The 19,001-nt window shown below is 40.5% G+C and overlaps 1 protein-coding gene across 1 annotated transcript in view; it reads right to left on the reverse strand.

Moving 5' to 3' along the window:
- The window catches only part of LOC146370193 (polycystin-1-like protein 2), a 41,203-nt gene extending 25,084 nt beyond the window's left edge, over positions 1-16,119 (reverse strand). Inside the window, exons 1-10 of the mRNA XM_084908331.1 lie at positions 15,734-16,119; positions 15,002-15,160; positions 14,731-14,916; positions 11,554-11,664; positions 8,860-9,007; positions 4,625-4,854; positions 4,277-4,467; positions 3,373-3,589; positions 2,586-2,728; positions 1,247-2,441 (exon numbers count right to left, since the gene is read on the reverse strand). Of these exons, the coding sequence (XP_084764457.1) occupies positions 1,247-2,441; positions 2,586-2,728; positions 3,373-3,589; positions 4,277-4,467; positions 4,625-4,854; positions 8,860-9,007; positions 11,554-11,664; positions 14,731-14,916; positions 15,002-15,160; positions 15,734-16,016 (2,863 nt within the window). The 5' untranslated portion in view covers positions 16,017-16,119. The remainder of the gene's footprint in view (positions 1-1,246; positions 2,442-2,585; positions 2,729-3,372; positions 3,590-4,276; positions 4,468-4,624; positions 4,855-8,859; positions 9,008-11,553; positions 11,665-14,730; positions 14,917-15,001; positions 15,161-15,733) is intronic.
- Between the last annotated feature and the right edge of the window lie 2,882 nt (positions 16,120-19,001).

Genomic DNA, 19,001 nt, shown 5'->3' on the forward strand with positions numbered 1-19,001 from the left:
GCCGTATGTTTATTGTTTTACTTGGTAGTAAATGCGTGTGTTTTTAGGCTGTAGCTGCAGAAGCCTCCTATTGGCCACGTCGTTTGCAAATTGGGCAACGCCGTTTGATCAGTAGGGGAAAGTGGGGTGAGTTGTGCCAGTTTTTACTTAGAGTGACTTTACAGTGAGGCCTTGAAAGGAATGCTTCTTTCTATAATATGTACATATATTTCAGGATCTAATTCATCCCTGGGATCAGTCACTTTGGATTGTTCTACAGTGCCACCCCCGTGTTTCTATGGATCCTTAGAAACACAACTTACTGCTGGGACAAATCGCCCCACTTTCCCCTATGTAACTTTTGATTTGTTACGATCTTAGCCTTACTTCTGTTGTAAGTGTATTTTTGCTGTAAATTGCTAATTGTACGATGCCTTGCATGAAATCTTGTCCTGAGAGGGCAACTGCTTCTCTGGGCTACGTTTACAGTAGTGCTGCTGCTTTGTTTTTATGGATTCCTTCTTGCTTTTTGTCTTTTCTTTTTGCTTTGTTTTGCTGTTTCCCTGTAAGTTTTAGAATAGCGGTTGAGTCGTACATCCAGTATATGGAAGCCTGTTACTGTAGTGAATAATTCAATTAGAGCAGTTGTATGTATAAAAACTTAGAGAATTACTGTGAAGTTATCTGCTCAAAGTTGAAGATTTAATTTATTTTAGGTTTGAACTCACATCATCATATAGGTGTGATGTGAGTACAAGTGGTTGTCTTTGCCTATGTGTAAGACCTGCGAGAGACTGGCGACCTGTCCGGGGTGTACCCTGCCTTTTGCCCTAAGACAGCTGGGATAGGCTCCAGCATCCTGTGCAACCCTGAAAAGGATACGCGGGAACAAATGGATGGATGACAATTGATTCATACGCTCGTTTATGTGATGTTTTAAATATTTGTCAATAAATTGTTTTTTAAATTGAACCACGTCTCTGTATTAAGTATGACGGACCTAAGTGCCTTCTAGAAAATTAGCATAGTGTTAAATTTTCTGGGTGGCGTTGTCAGGTTTTCATTCAATTGTAAACGCCTTTGAGCTCCCAATTGCTGCGCCACCATTTTAGTGTGTGTATGATGTCATTTTTTCTTTGCTCTTTTCCTTATTACTCTCCACCACCTCGTACCTGCCACATGTTAAAACAACGTGGAAAATAAATGGCACTGTTAAACTTAGTTACATCAGTGTCTTAAAAGATTTTGCTGATCCAGAAGTACTTACTCTGAGTGCTGAAACAATACTGACAGTTAGAGCAGGGATTTTCAGTATTGCAAGTTATATCAAAAGTATCAAGGATTGTTCCACTCTGTGGAGATATGCTACATGTGAAGCCACTGGAGCCATCTCCATCCGTTCCGCAATCAGGTCCTCCCCCTCCCCCTTTTTCGCAGTTGCCTTTTCCACAGTCGCCTTTGCAACAGTCTCCTCCCCCTTTTTCGCAGTTGCCTTTTCCACAGTCGCATTTGCCACAGTCTCCTCCCCCTTTTTCGCAGTTGCCTTTTCCACAGTCGCCTTTTTCACAGTTGCCTTTTCCACAGTCGCCTTTTCCACAGTTACCTTTTCCACAGTCTCCTCCCCCTTTTCCACAGTTGCCTTTTCCACAGTCGCCTTTTTCACAGTTGCCTTTTCCACAGTCGCCTTTTCCACAGTTATCTTTTCCACAGTCTCCTCCCCCTTTTTCGCAGTTGCCTTTTCCACAGTCGCATTTGCCACAGTCTCCTCCCTCTTTTTCGCAGTTGCCTTTTCCACAGTCGCATTTGCCACAGTCTCCTCCCCCTTTTTCGCAGTTGCCTTTTCCACAGTCGCCTTTTTCACAGTTGCCTTTTCCACAGTCGCCTTTTCCACAGTTACCTTTTCCACAGTCTCCTCCCCCTTTTCCACAGTTGCCTTTTCCACAGTCGCCTTTTTCACAGTTGCCTTTTCCACAGTCGCCTTTTCCACAGTTACCTTCTCCACAGTCTCCTCCCCCTTTTTCGCAGTTGCCTTTTCCACAGTCGCATTTGCCACAGTCTCCTCCCTCTTTTTCGCAGTTGCCTTTTCCACAGTCGCATTTGCCACAGTCTCCTCCCCTTTTTTCGCAGTTGCCTTTTCCACAGTCGCCTTTTTCACAGTTGCCTTTTCCACAGTCGCCTTTTCCACAGTTACCTTTTCCACAGTCTCCTCCCCCTTTTTCGCAGTTACCTTTTCCACAGTCTCCTCCCCCTTTTTCGCAGTTGCCTTTTCCACAGTCGCATTTGCCACAGTCTCCTCCCCCTTTTTTGCAGTTGCCTTTTACACAGTCGCCTTTTTCACAGTTGCCTTTTCCACAGTCGTCGTTTCCGCAGTCTCCTTCCCCTCCATCTCTTTGAGTTATTGTAGCTGAACGGTTAGCGGTGAGTGTCAGTAGAGCTCTGCCAACTCTAACATGCTTCTTTCTCTGAAAACACAAGCATTTATAAATGTAAGGTAAGGTAGAACAAAGGTGAGGATGAGGGTTAATATTTACTTAAAATATTATTTTGTACAGTTACATTAGAAGTACAACTACACAACTATAAATTGGATGGACTTCTGTAATTACCCGTCTGTTGTTCATTCCAAACAAAATGTTATTTTGATCGCTGGGTTTAAAGCCTAAATCTTTATCACAAGAAGCAGATATATTCAGCACCACTTCAAGAGAGGAGAAGATGTTCCAAACTCTGAGTTTTGCTTCTATAGAACCTGTAGAAAAACACACACAAAAAAAATCAATGAATCAGCAGTAGAATCTGTAAATATTCATGTTTGAGACATTTTGACTGACATCAAATTTGGGTGGCTGTAGCTCAGGAGGTAGAGCAGGTCATCTACAGTCCTAATTAGAAGGTTGGTGGTTTGATCCCTGGCAGCTCCAGTCTGCATGATACCAACCCAATGCATCCATCAATGTGAGTGAATGTGTATGAACATAAGTTGTAAGTTGTAAGTAAGTTCTGTAAAGCACTCAGAGTGCTTAGGCAGAGTAGAAAATGAGATGCATTAACACTATGGAATACCTGTGTTATCAATTTCAAAATACTATATCGCCTTATTCTTAGATTATCATTCACAAGATTTTTGGAGAACTCGATCTTTGACCTTGAGGTTGAGGTCACCGAGATTCAAACTTGTCTGAGACTTTTAGTAGATACACCTATGATATCAATTTGAACCTCCTATGTTGCTTTGTTCTTGAGTTATCACATTCACAATCTTTGGTATTCATGATGCCCGCCCACCTGGCAGAGCGACAATACTTTAATGCCTTCAATTAGCCTTTTATGGCTGAGGGGTAAAATGCACTACATAAGAAGCAGTCCATTTACCATTTACATTTTAAAGCTCACCTTGAATTGGGTTTTCAGTTTCAAACATTTCCTTTCTGGTATTCATTTGTCTGGTTTCAGTGAACAAGCCATTGTTTCCAGAAAGAGAAAACAAGAGCATCACAGGCTCTCCTCGTACAAGGGAAACATCAAAAGTAATAAATGGGGAATCTAAACATTCATTGCCCGCTGTCAACACAGAGGCCTGAAGTCCAACTATTTTCTCCAGAACACACACCTGTGGGATAAGCAGAATTACAAAGCAGAGGAACACATTAATCAGATAACCGAAACAGATAACACGTTAATCTGATAACACATTAATCTGGCAATTAGTGTTTACTATGAAAATTAAAGATACATTAAAGATACATTAAAGATACTCTACAAAGCATTTTAATTCAGTAAGAAATTGCCCGCCTGGCCCTCTCAGCTGTAACAAAAACTTCCAATATATTTCCAGAGTTTTTGTGCCATGCAAAGAAGAGCAGGTGAGCTGAGCTTCCTGTTTACGGAGGTTAGCTGGCAGCTGAGTGACATCAGAGCTTGTGGTTTAATTTTGATTAAACTTAGACCAAAGGCACATTTTCACACTATGTTCCTTGACTTAAAATGACTGATTACCTTAATGGGGACAGCAGGATGAAAGTGCAGAAATTCATAGTTGGTGTGAAAAAAAAAAAAAAATTGTGAATTAAATTGAGAGAGATGTTCTCGTCTTCCCAGATATTTCCCTAATTATCTTAAAGAAGTTTTATAATTAAAGGTTAAATTTAATTAATAATTTTAAACAGTCTAATTTTTCAATCAGTACTCAAATTCTTTATTCATATGATCATCATGCTCAATAGAAACCTGGGGATGATACATCATTATTTTTGTTACTGTTGTACTAAAAGAAGACTATTAGTTTGATTTACTGTACCTGCAGGTCTTTGGACACTTCAAGGAATGTGACCGTGTTAGACGCATAAAGTGTCAGATGGTGGCAGCCAGACCCGAGCTGCGTCACTTTTTCTGATGTTACTGTGACGTTCTGGGGTTCAGTTCCTCTGACCACAGATAAACCGGACAACGGCTTTTCATCAGCTTTGATTCTGTAGGTCACATTCGTACCTAAAGAATAGAAAACAAATAAAACTTAAATGACAGTAAAAGTCAAACATGATTTCGGGAAAAAAACATATATGCTCAAACTAAAGCCGATGCTGTTATGTAGAGATATCAAAATTTCAACTTAATTATTTGATATAAGGTTCACTTTGGTACCTACCTGCTTTTACTTCCATTTGAATATGAAAGGCTTCTCCATACAGGGCTTTGCAGTTGGTTTCATAAAAAGACAGGTTTCCAGCATAGCACTTGATAACACCGATCTCTGCAACAGGCTCTTGAATCGTAATTATTTTCTGAGCTGTAATGTGCATTTCACTGCAAGTGCATTCAGCTGCCACAATAAAGGTTCTTGGATGAGTGTATTTGTGCACCACACTGTTCTCCAACCTGAGGAAATTCAAAAACAGGAATCAGCGTGTTCGTTTGAGTAACACTATTTCAGATATGCCACACAACCATTAAGTGCATCAAAATCAAATTAAACAAACAGCCATTAGCATCAAATAAATGTTTTTTAATCCCAGTGTAATGTTGTAATGTGTCATAAAAATGAAATCTTCCCTGACTCTTAAGTCTGATATCACTGAAAGACTTTGGTACTTTAGTTGTAAGTGCAAATTCAAAAGATGTTGCATGTGCTTGTTCACAACTGAACAACAACACTGAACCCGTGGTCACTCCAGGAAGATCTCTATTCCTGACTCCAGGGTGAGTTAAAAAAATCTTCTCGAGGTTGCCATGGATTGCTTGCAGATCACCACAGTTACCTGCAGACTGGAGCGACTCACCAGCTACTCGCTGAGTACAAAGTGCCCAGAACCCATGGGTGCAAAACAAGCCCAAATCATCAGCCTTCCAACACTTTGCTTGACAGCTGGTAGGAGGCGTGAGGTCCTGATATGCTGATATATGTTTGGGCTCTACCAAATGGGTGGCTGTGCATTGTAGCCAAACATCTCCAATTTGGTTTCATCTGGTCAAAGAACATTCTTTCTGAAATTATGCGGTTTGTACAAACATACACCGTGCTGCCATGTTCTTTTAGAGAGAAGATGATTTCTCCTGGCAACCCTTCAAAGCAAGCCATGCTTCTTCGAATTATTCTGTCATGAATTTTAATGTTATGAACGTTAGCATGTGGCCTGAGACCTGTGGAGTCTTACAGTAGAATGTTTTTATTATTTTTGCGCAGTCTCCTTGGGGTAAATTGACAGAGACGTTCAATCCTGTGATCGTTAATCAAGTGCATTTAATCAGCAGCAACTAGCTGCAAGTTACCCTCTTAATTCCATGGAAGCACTCAGGATATACTGCATTTTTCACAGGCCTGTATGAGTTTGTGTAATGTTTATCATGGCCAAACAAATCTAATTTGTGTTTCTAATTACCTTCTTGGTTTTGTTTCCTACCACCTCCATCACTTGTCATTTGATACACAGATTTATCTTGAACTCTTAGATTAATGTGACATCACATTTCTTCCTCATCACCATTTCTGTGCCTTACTTAATTTACAATCTAATTAATGTTTGAGGTATTATTTGCTGGGGTGCAGTTTTCTTTTTATTGCCCATCGCTACACAAGCAAAGCAGCCTTGTTTTAGTTTGTTAAATTACTACACCAACTAACATGATGCCATAAATGCTATCATGCCACGAAACACTACCTGGTACTAACATGGTATATGTTACTGATCTTTCAGCTGCTGTACTATGGTAAATGGCCTGTATTTGTATAGCGCTTTACTTTACTTATTCCCTAAGGACCCCAAAGCGCTTTACACTACATCCACCCATTCACACACTGTTGATGGCAAGCTACATTGTAGCCACAGCCGCCCTGGGGCGCACTGACAGAGGCGAGGCTGCCGGACACTGGCGCCACCGGGCCCTCTGACCACCACCAGTAGGCAACGGGTGAAGTGTCTTGCCCAAGGACACAACGACCGAGACCCTGCGAGCCGGGGCTCGAACCGGCAACCTTCCAATTACAAGACGATCTGCCAACTCTTGAGCCACGATCGCCTACACATGAGCACAGTAAATACAATTGTGCAACAGGAATTACAGGAGACTCTTGTGACTGATCACCATTATTACTAACACTTTCCTGCAAAGAAGTGCAAGGATATAACATAGAAGTCCTCAATCCATTAGAGAATGCTCGACATTCAACTTGTTTAAGGCACAGGTTAAAAACTGGTTATGGACAAATCAAGTGTGTGATCATGTATAAGTTGTATAGTTTTAATGTTTTATTTGGGAATAGAATGGTGAGTATGTGTGTGTACTTTTAATGTTTTATGGACAACAGATGGAAATTAGCCCTTGGCTATAATCTGGCATGTTTACATTCATGTAATTTATTTAACATTTATGTTCATTAACATGCACTGTCCTAAATAAATTAAATTAAAGTTCACCTAATGCCTGTGAGTATATCATAATGGTTTTCTGGACATTACACACAGAACGTCTAATAAATTTTTCAGGTTTTCTTTTTGGCGATTTAAATGGGAGAAATTGGGTGAATAATGCAAGTGTTCTCCTCCAGTTCTTCAAAAATAACTGAACTTACATCTGCTAATCATGCCTGCATTTATTCCCAGTACCTTTACTGAAAGTGGCTCCAGTTAAAAACAGGTATGCAATCTAGTGGCTCGCTTATTAATTTCCATTTGGCATTCAAAAAACATTTATAAGTAAAAACATTCAATTTTTAAAACATCCCTTTCCTTGCAAAATAAGACATCTTGCAGATTATTAATATGTGACCTGTTCTTAAGGTTTACAGATTCAGGTAACTTATAACGCTGATGGAGATGGTACACAACTTTCCTCCAGCTTTTGTGCAGATGACTTTGATAGCAGCATGGTCCAACTGAAGTGCAGTGTGCCTGTTTGTATCATTACATTTTATGGTTAAATTTAACATAAGGATGAAATAAGTTGCACATACACTATGATACAGGTGATGATTGTGTGGTGAACAGATGTAGCAGATCCAGCTAAAGATATAATGGATTGTTGTGGTTCACACTTTCATAGTGAACTTTACTTTGTTAAACTTTCACCAAGCTCATGTTGTCACATGTCAGAGCAGTGAGACCGATTATACAAACAGTGCTGACGCAGGCTCATGACACGCTCAACTGTTGACTGATTTTTTATTTATTTTGTAGACTGCATTGGTTCTTCTAAGTGCTGAGCCTTTTATAGCTGAAGCGTCAAAACCTTCTCTGGCATGGTTCCTAGGCTGCATCCTACTTCTAGATGCTGTAATGTTTCTGTTGCTGTGCGCCTTGTCAGCTCTGGTAAACAAATTACTGCCGGCTGACGTAAAAGGCATTACTGCCAGTACAGCAGTGACTGTCGCCACAGACACCAGGATTCAAAACTGAAACTGTGCCCTCCAAAAACAGGAAATACAGATTTAATCACCACTGATTAACTGATTAAGAATGAGCTTGAATCTAACAGATGTTCATTTCTATATGACAGTCCCACACACCCACCCACACAAATGTAGTATGTAAAAGCACAAAAAGCCAATGGGATGCATTTGGGAATCAGCAGGAGGTGAGCTGGGTGTAGATTAGATTGATTGGATTGATCAGTCCATCTGGTGAATTCACCCGCCAGATGGACTGAAGACAATTGGCAGGTGATTTTGACACAGTGTTAGGAGTGATGGGGCAGTTTTCATTTCTCTACTTTGTGCATCTTTGTCTCATCTGTCATCCCTCCATTCATTTTCCTCCTTTTGTCCAAATCAGGGTGGAGCCTATTTCAGCCTATCCTTCCGCCTGTGACTTGGAAATCAGTCTGATTATAGTTTGTTGAAGGCTCTCTCACATTGTTGAGCAGAAGAGGAGGCTTGTCCGAGGAGCTACAGTTGTATATTGCAAAACTTGTTTTTTCCTGCCGTGATGCGTGAATGAGGAGTGCTACACCTCTGTAACATACAAACTATCCTCAAACTGGGAGTCTACACAAAAAATGATTTTTTTTCCATATCGAAGAAGAAATAACTGCTTTGCAGAGGAAGCAGCTGTGCCGCATAAATTTAATTGTCATTGCTTTTAAATGGCAGCCTGGAGCAAAGCTGTCTCAGTATGTTAAGTGCCAGTTGCACTGACTCCTTGCTCCTCCTTTTTCATCCTCATCTCCTCTGCTCGTGTCTCAGGTACGATGGACTAAGTGCACTGACAGGATGCCAAGGAAAGGAATCAAGGATGTGCAAAACTTAGTAACAAGAAAGCAGGATAGAAGGCAAAAACAAAACTTTGACACCTACACAAAAATAACTAAACTCATGTGGAAAATAATGCAGAAAATGTTCTTTAAACTCATGGCTGAAAAAACCTAAAGATTATTAATGTTGATACTCACCCTTTTGGATTGTTCAAATTAATTACATGGCCATCTCCTGTGTTCACTCTGCAGCTAAAGTTTGCCAGGGGTGAATGTAAAAGCCACTTCACGTGGATTCTGACGTCAGCAAGAACCACAGCCGTGGGATTAACTGACAGTGCGAGCCCTGTGGTGTGGGAGGATGACCAGAAATGTTACAAAGCGCTTGTAGCCCAGCGAGCAAAAAATAGACAAGCACATGATCTCAACAGATAGAAGCACAGATACCATAGAGGTTATTTAATGCAGGAGCGTGATCTGATTTTAATGTGATCTGAGCAAAAAAATAAGAAAACAGCCCAAAGAAATAAACTGGAAATGCAGCCTTTGTTGTCAACTACAGATTGGTTTGTACTTTTTTTTTGTTGGGATTAATGGGACTGATAAACTTGGCTGATCATATATTTTTCTGGGGTCCATGACATTTAATGATTTATAAACAACCGAAATTACTTTAAATTAAAAATGCAGGGAGCTGAGAATTGGAGTTCAGTCGCATTTTGAACTAACTGTAGCTGTCTCATAGTGTTTCCAAAAACAGCACTCCAGTACTAAACTCCACACGAATTAAAGACCTGAGTGAGCTTCTCCAGATCTTGCTGGGGCACAAATCTCCCAGTTTGACTATATTTCAAAGATGCCAGTAGGCTGGTTTAGTTTCAACTTTCTAAAGTAGATAGTGGGAAAACTGGAACCTTTTTTTGTCATTTAATCGTTTCTCTATTGCTTAAACACTTCGGTGTTGTATTTGCCAATGGGAGTTCAGTCTTTATCAGTAGGAAACGTTATGACAACACAGCCAAGAGTTCAAAATCTATGTACTCTGTCACATTTCCTAAAGCCTTCCAGCAGGACAGATTGTCATCTTTGCCCGGCCAATTCTGGCCCTCCAGCCTTATCTGTGACACCCCTGGTATAAGCCATTCCTGTCAGGTACAGGTAACGTGACTGAGCCTAGAGTTTGCACAGGCTCATCGTTGGAAAAACACTGTCTGGTCTGATAGGTCTCAATTTCTGCTGTGACATTCGGATGTTAGGATCAGAATTTGGTGCAAACAACATGAAATGATGGAGTCAGCAGTTCAGGTAATGCTGTGGGGGATATTTTCTTATCATACTTTGGGCCCCTTGGTACCAACTGAGCATCCTTTAAATGCCAAGGCCTACCGGAGAATCACTGGTGACCATCCTGTTGTAACCACAGTGTATCATCTACTGCTGGTGGCTTCCAGCAGGTTAACACACTATGCCACAAAGCTCAGATCAGCTCAAGCTTGTGTCCTGAGGATGACAACGAGTTCACTGCACTCCCAGGACCTCCACGGTCACCAGATCTCAATCCACTGGAGCACCTTTTAGATGTGGTGAACAACATGTTCACATCACAGATGTGCAGCTGCAGCAGCTGCGTGATGCTATCGTGTCAAAATGGCCCGGTGTCTCTGAGGAATCTTTCCGTTTTGAATCTACCGATGTTGAGATAAGGGTCACTGTAGAAGCAGACCGTGTCTGATAGTTTGACCTATAATATAACTTGTCAGTGAAACATATAAAATTCATTTCAATGTGAAGCTTGGATTATTTGTTTGACATTTACCTGAACAGCTGCTGCTGCCAAATAAAAAAAAAACCCTCAGTACAGCTAGTCCTTTTCCACCAAAGATATTTCTTTTTACGTTGCTATTAACATTTACAATGCATCTGTTCTGTCCAAGAACTCCAGTAAAATATGAGAGTGATGAGACGAGACTGTGCTCCTGTTTCTGAGTGAAACTTTAAATTGCTCATCAAAAATTTGGAAACAATTGGAGATAATTTATCTGAATTTCAGGAGCGGGACCAAGGCTCCAAACACACCCCTTCTGGGTTTTATCTATATATGACCCCCCCAGTTTTACAAGATGTTCGTTCTCATTTTCGTGCCCCACCCTCCCCCCTTTTTTTCTTTGACTTCTTCAGTTGTCATTAGTACATCGGGATCTGCCAGGCCCAGGAGCCGCCGCCAGTGCCTATCGATGCCTTCCCCAAACTGCAGCTCAGTTCTTGATTAAGCCATTCGCCTTTATCTACTAAAAAACGCTTCCAAACCTAAAATGAGGATGTGGGACCAGCTAGTAAATGTGAATTATGATACACGACAAGCACATGACATGTTTCCTTTGCTAAAGAGACAATACGTCGCTACCGATGGAGACAAACTCAGACCTCCATGAAATGATAAAGTTATGTTAATCTTCCTACTATGAAGTAAAGTGTTTTATTTCTGAAACATTTTTACAACTGTCTTTGTGCTATTTGAGGTAAATAATGCTGTTTTAATAATTCTCCGTGGTTAAACAAGTGGGAGAACTTTAAATCTTTGTGAGACATATTTTTATCTTCACACTCACCAGCAGTGAAATAAGCCACAGAGTGTGAGAGAAATTTATTGGCAATGTTTTGAGAGCTAGATTGGCAGCATTTTTTCATTGGGGTTCTAACGCCTGCATCAAGCATCATCAGTCATAGTTAATCTTATTCTAACACTTTACTGGCTCCTAAATACTCTATTCTAACTAATGAGGGAAACAAAGTGGGAAAATGAAACAGATGGGATAGAAAAGAACAGACACACGCTGCCCTTCATGGATTTAGGAAGTGTGATTCTAACCTGAGCACAGAACCGTGACCTACCGTCTTCGCAGTGATAGTCCACAGACAGGTAGCTCTTCAGCTGAGGACAAGGGTCAGCAAAGGAGTTCGCAACTTCAGCGATCTGGCAGACCTGTCGGCCGTGGCAACTAGCTGGGAATCACAGAAGAATATGATTAGCTGCTGCTAGCACACACTGTCACACGCACACACACATGTACGCTCCAGTGGTTTCAGCAGTGTGAAAAGTTTTGCATATGTTCATATCTTAGTTCATGCTTTGACGACAATATGCTTCTTAGCTACCAAAATCAAAGGCAAATAAATCCCTTCAAGCTCACCCACAGAGAGGGGCTTCATAATCTTGAGACGCTAAACAATATGAAAAGAGTTGTGATAAACTTGAGATTATACTTATGGTTTGTAGAAATGAACAATATCAATATTTTAATGCAGTGACTGGGCTGCAAGAGAAACAGCAGCACTGATGTGTGCCGATATGCTGTGTTCATGTCACATTTTTTTAATGATAATTATCCATCCATCCATTGTCCAATTCAAGGTTAAAGGGGTGCTGTCTCAGGGCAAAAGACAGGGTATCCTGACAGTCTGTATCAGGACTAACACAGAGAGACATGCTCACATTCATGCTGAGGGCCAATTTAAAATCATCGAAAACTGCCAAATGTGTGTGTATTTACTGCAAATGTTAGTTATGCCAATATAACAACAAGAAACAAGAATATAGCCAGTATATTTTTTGCCGTGTACACATCTACTATTTGGCTTTACCAAAGATCGATGGCCTAAAACGTTGATTCTGTTTATGTGGACGTAGCGTTTTCAGCGGGAGAAACGTCACTCGCCCAGGTGACTTCTTCAGTCTCAGCTGACTGCAAGTTTCCAACATTATAAACAGTACATTTGTACAATAACTGAAACTAGCACCACTGAATGAACAATGGGCTGTGAGGTCAGTTTTTTGAGCATTAATATGCAAATTGTCATGACCATTGATCAGCAACAAAGACCACTGATCCATGGCCATGAGTACCATTCACAGAGAGTTGGGGAACGGCTGCAATCACAGCATTGTAAGTTGGTGACAGATGGACCCTTAGGCCCCCTCCTCGATTCAGAGATGGTCTTTCCCTTTTCACGTAACTGGCCTCCTTGACTCTGCACTCAAACCAGCGTTCTTCCCTGTCCAGGATGTGCACATCCTCATCATTGAAAGAGTGTCCACTGGCCTGTAGGTGTAAACAGACTGCAGAGTCCTGGCCTGACGAGGTAGCTCTTCTGTGTTGTGCCATCCGCTTCACCAGAGGTTGTTTGGTTTCCCAGATGTATAAATCCTGGCAATCCTCCTGGCACTTAACAGCGTACACTACGTTACTCACCAGATCCTTGAAGGTTCATTCAGTGGTGCTAGTTTCAGTCATTGTGCAAATGTACTGTTTATAGGGTTGGAAACCTGCAGTCAGCCGAGACTGAAGAAGTCACTTGGATGAGTGATGAGAAGTTTCTCGCCACTCAAAACGCTACGTCCAGATGAACAGAATCACATTTTGGAATTTACTTACCTGGATGATTGAGCATGCATCAAGACAAAGACTAAAGGGTTTCTAAAGCCTGCTCCTCACATACAAGGTCTTAAATAATCAGGCCCCATCTTATCTTAATGACCTTGTAGTACCATATCACCCTATTAGAGCACTTCGCTCTCGCTCTGCAGGCCTACTTGTTGTTCCTAGAGTATTTAAAAGTAGAATGGGAGGCAGAGCCTTCAGTTTTCAGGCCCCTCTTCTGTGGAACCAGCTTCCAGTTTGGATTCAGGAGACAGACACTATCTCTACTTTCAAGATCAGGCTTCAAACTTTCCTTTTTGCTAAAGCATATAGTTAGGGCTGGACCAGGTGACCCTGAATCATCCCTTAGTTATGCTGCAATAGACGTAGGCTGCTGGGGGACTCCCATGATGCACTGGGTGTTTCTTCTTCAGTCACCTTTGTTCACTCTCTATCTGTTTATACACCTCACTGCATTTAATCATTAGTTGTTGTTATTATTATTAATCTCTGGCTCTCTTCCACTGTGTGTCTTTGTCCTGCCTCTTTCCTCTCACCCCAAACTGCTTGCGTCAGTTTTTCCTTCCCACTGTTACCAAGTGCTTCCTCACAGGGGCTCATGTGATTGTTGAGGTTTTCGCTGTATACATTTATCTGACAATATAAAACAGTTTGAGGTGAATGTTATTGTGATTTGGTACTATAGGAATAAAACTAAATTGAATTAAATTGAACTAAATTTTTACAGATAGCCTGTCTTAAAAAGATGATTTGATTGGACCATATCTGGTTTCTGGTTGTTCTAATTTTGACAAGGAATACCAGAAGGCTTACCAGACTTATGGACGTGGAAATTATGCTGTAAAAATAGCCAGTAAAGCCTGATAAAAGGCTTTTGTTTGCAGTTGAGTGAAAGCCATGAATATTCCAAACTGATACTTTGAATGGTGGTCTGCAGTTAGTCAGTCATTTTAGCTGAGGCACATCCGCAGCATAGTAGATAAAAGGTGGGACAGTGCCTGGTACTAATCCATATGTAGAAATGTGCTTTTTATTGTATGTGTTTAATGATTTTGTACGTCACTAAAGATGCTATAGATTGGATGTGCACTTTAAAAAGGTGAATGCGCTCCAAACCACAATGCGTGCTGAAAAGTCCTCCCAGTGCCCGAACAGGATGAAATGGAATCAACGTTAAACGATGACAAACGGCAGCCTGCTTCAGTCATCAGTTAAATTCAAAAGTCAATATTTACTCTGGTAGATGGAAATCATCTATGTATCTTTACTGACAATTAAGCTTTTAAGCCATTATTGTTTGCGTTCTTACGTAAATGTCCCGATGGGCAATTATCTTTACAAAGAAGGGGCTCCAGTGAGACAGTGTGTTCTTTGTGATGTAAGAGATAAGGCTTCTATGTGGATAGAATTTCACCACAGTTTTCATTCATGCAGAACCTTTTATAAGGCGCCAGTGTTTGTTTTCCTACCCGAGTTCAGCAGGTTTAATGAGAGGGACCATTATGACGCTATGATTACTGTGCAGATTAGACCGCTCGCACATAAATTAGAATTACAAGATCAACAATGAAATAATGATGAAGTTATCTCTGTAGTTGCTGCACTCAGACGCCATTTGACCGTGTTTTACCTGTAATTGATTCTACAGCGTCCGCCCAGCCGCACTCCTGTTGTGGGGATGCTGGTGGAGGGAACTTGGATCGACAGTAATGAATACTCTTACGACCGTAGAAGCCACCGTCTATCATCAACACCTGACCCGAACCACACTGCAGAGTGGTGTTACGACCCTCACACACAATGGTTCTCCCAGACTCTGAAAGGATTACATGGCAGTGTAAAAAGTAATTCTTCGTATGGAGTGATTCAGTGTGCAACACAGTCTTCGTCAGAATACTTACCAAACTGGCAAATAAAACTCCGGTTTTTGCTGCAGTTGTTTCTGGCCTCCCAGTGAAAGCCCGAGTTTCTCAGGACGTAGCCACAAGCTGCTCCGGGCTCTGGACTGCTCACCCACTTTGAATATGTGACAGGTGAACCATCGAGCCAAGAGAGATGACCTGATGATGCAAAAAAGCCAAAAAGCCCACTGATGAACATACATGCATCAATAATGCATCTAGAGCAGAGCTCATTCAGTTTCTGTTACCATTTGGAGCTTACAAAAAGTTTATTATTATAAACTGCGGTCCAAGTTGACTCCAACTGCTAACCTGGTGGGTGTAAGTTGTTGTTTTTTTTAAGTGTACTTTATATTTTTACTTTGTGCAGAATTCTCAATCAGTGTGTTATATGAAGCCATTTCTCTCTATGCTGTGAAAATCTCAGTGGGAACAAATTTACCATAATTTGTCAGACTGCTGATTTCCAAGCTCTTTGTATTGTGCCGTGATTAATCTGAGCATTCTCCACCATCCGAGATACAGAATTGATTTTCTGATTGATTTTCTAACCACAGGAGAAGAGAGCATTATCAGTGCAGTAAGAAAAAGGCGTCTTTGGTCGTTTAGTTTTGGAACTGATGCACAGTTCGTCCATGCAAACGTTTTGTTGTTAATGATTGATTTAAAGTCATCAGTTAGAGGTCTGCTGGGAAATATCCACTAACAATAAAAACAAGTGTGACTTCTTACCTTCAGCAGATGGTCCCACACCAAACCAAAAGTCTTCCTTAGTGTCCATGTGTCTCTCAAGGAAGTACTGGGTGTCCTCGTCAGGGATAAAAGCAAGGTGTCCTCCATTCCCCTCACACCAAGCTTGAGCACTGAAGAAAGAGCGCCGGATACCCACAAATTCAAAGCAAGAGCCTCCGAAAGCCCTTTGGTGTTCTGGACAGGTGACATTTGTCTCATTTTCAGCCAAAGAGTGACAGCTGAGTGTCATCAAGATCAGCAGGTGCAAAATTGCCTGGCACATCCGTTCTGCTCTCACCTCCGAAATCAAAAGTTAGTCTCACTAGTTCTCTTTTATCTTTTCTTGGAGGTTTCAGGTCTGAACTGATGTTTTTATACACAACCGAGTGACATCGTACAGCTGAGCGTGTCTGACCGAAGCACCGCTCACACACCCTTTTGTAGTTACTGTAGAACACTGTTGACGTACTATCCTAGCTTCAGAACCAACGAATGCATTTGCGTTTGTTACATAAACAGGAACAAAAGGGAATATGAAACTGATTACACAGTACTTACAAAAAAAATGCAAGCCTACTAAGTCTGAAGGTTTACACGAGTCATCGCTAAAGAAAAACGAACAATTAACAATTAAATTATGGTTTACTTTATTTTTTTAGTTAAATAGTTTCTTTTCACCCACTGATGAAACTTTTTTTAAAGTACACACGTGTGTGTGTGTGTGTGTTTGTCTTAAAAAAATCACACTCTACAAAGACAGAGAAATGTCAACCTTATTTTATATTTGTCTCTGCAGTAGTTACAACTGATATAAGAAAGTGTTTTTCACTGTGATGAATCCAGAGATAATTATTATCCTGCTGCACATTTCATCCCAAATCTGCAAAGAGTCCTAAAACCATTCAGCTCATAGTTCTTCGTCCACTTTCTAGTCTTTATCCACTCTATGTTGTCACACTTTTTCAGCAAATAGCTCTAAAAACAATGTTACAGTATGTTCTGTAGTTGCATGTTCTGAAGCATTTAGCAGCTACAGACTTAACTATGTTACATTTTGATAGTGCCTGTCCGTCCAGTTTTTTTTTTTTTTACAAACCTGAGTATGTCTTTGACACAGGAAAACCACAGTTTTTTTCACAGTAGCTTGGATCAATTGGGTGGACTAACAGCAGCGCTGCACTTTGATTGCGTCATTGATTTCACAGCAGGTCTGAATTCAACCAAATGACCAAGAATAATGGACATAATGCCTATAGTCTCCAGCTATCCACAGCCCTGTTGTGGCTTGTAGTTACAGTAATTTCAAGAACTGCAATGACAGGACACTCGGATCCTTCAGGATGTAAAATGAAATGCTGTCTGTCTGTCTCTGTGCCTTGGTATATCCCTGAATCCTGGGATGGGTATCAATGCCCTTTACTAAAACTGTTTCTGGGCAGGTTTTTCTGTGTGATGGTGCACATCATCTTTCTAACTATCACTGGGGAGTGCTGTTATTGTGGCTGGTGACACGTGAACACCATGGCCCAAGGTTTTCCTTAAATCAGTTTTATGTGGTTTACCTTCCACTGGTTTGAGTATTGTGGCTGATCAATGTTACCTTTTAAAGAGCAATAAAGACCTTCAGCTGTAATAAAGCGAGAACTGTTTCTGAAAAGATGCACCAATATTTTATATTAAACTGAGGCTTACTTTAGAGTAACTCCCAAGGATGTTATTGATTCCCGTAAGGAGATCTGAATGTACAGTAAGGTTAGATCTTTCTTTCTTGTTGAAAAAGAAGGATTGCTCATCTTCTTCTTACCGCACATTTTATATTGGAATTTTTTTTATTCAGGAAGATAGTCTTGAAAATAAAACTGCAATTTATAAAGAAGGTCGGGTACAATAAATATCACCTTTCTATTTAAGCTGTTGCATCTGCCTTTTTTTTTTTTTAAACGTTCTTATGAGTCACTTTTATATATTACTTGGGATGCTGCACAAACATCTTTCCTCACAATTAATTTTCTCTCCACTGTTGCACCTATGGCGAGTCTTCCTCACCCCCCTTTCTTTCCCCTCGTTTCTGTTCATCTTTCATTGTGAATCTGTGTTACTGCCCTAGCATGTGTCCTTCTAATATGCTTCATTTAATCCTTGATGGCTTTTCATTACAAATGCGTGACTGAACCATTACAAAAGGCTTGTTTGTAGTGATTCACTGCTGCGAGCTAAAATTCCGTGTTTACATCCTGGTCATGTGTGAGCAGTAGTCATGGGCACCTGCAGCCACTGTGCTTTGTAAAAGGCTTTTAGCCACTTAGAACAACAAAAGAGGGCGGCTTTGTTTTCAGAATGAATGAGATCCTGCGACTCTGCTGCAGTGATTCGATCTGTGGAGCTTGGTTCTGCCACGAGTCAGAGATACCTGAACGTCTTCTGTGAAGGTTGTTTTATGGTTTTATAATTCACCCAATTATTGCATCATCTTCTAAGAACACTAACAGAAAACATGGAAACACAATGAGTCACGAGCAAGTTTTCCTACCAAATTATGGCAGGTAAATTTAACCTGGTAAACCTGGAAGTTTATTTTGAACTTTTGAACACGTTAAGCTGCAACACACCAAAGCAAGCTAATGCAACCAGCTGACAGGGTCTAAATCTTGAAATTCAAATATTGAGACAAACCAGCAGTTTCTTGTATACAACATGGGAAGTAGCAGCTGCAGTTTTTTTTACCTTTCATGACCTTTCATACTTTTAAACAGTCAGTTTTATGGTTTACTTAAATATAGAGACCTCCTGTGTCCATATAAAAAAACAATAAATAAATAAAAACAATAATAGAATAGTAGAACAATAATAGAACTAATCAGGCCAAGTTTTTCTCAAATAACTAGGAGAAATTCAATGTAAAATGTATTCCAAACAAAAAACTTGGTTGTCAGGAGGTTAAAAAATTAGCTTTTTAAATGTCTTCACATTTCATGTCTTCAGTTCAGCCTTTTAAAAAAACTGCAAAAGGACAACTGGGTGTTAAAAACACTAGAAGTTTTAGAGGAAGCCTACATCACAAAAATGATAGATTTGATGTTATTATTTTTTAAATAGAGAAATAAAATATTTTGAGAAATGATTTCAGTTGTAATTCTTTTTTTTATCTTGGCCTTTTCTTCCGATGTGTTTTTGTTTCTCTTTTTTGCCGTCTGCTGTTTGCTTGATTCTGTTGACTTTTGTGCCTGTTTAAGGTTACTTCCTGTTGTATTTTTTAATGCGCATTTCT

Source organism: Perissodus microlepis, chromosome 16, assembly GCF_051167445.1.
Source record: "Perissodus microlepis isolate ML-2025 ecotype Zambia chromosome 16, ASM5116744v1, whole genome shotgun sequence".
In the NCBI taxonomy this organism is placed as follows: Eukaryota; Metazoa; Chordata; class Actinopteri; order Cichliformes; family Cichlidae; genus Perissodus; species Perissodus microlepis.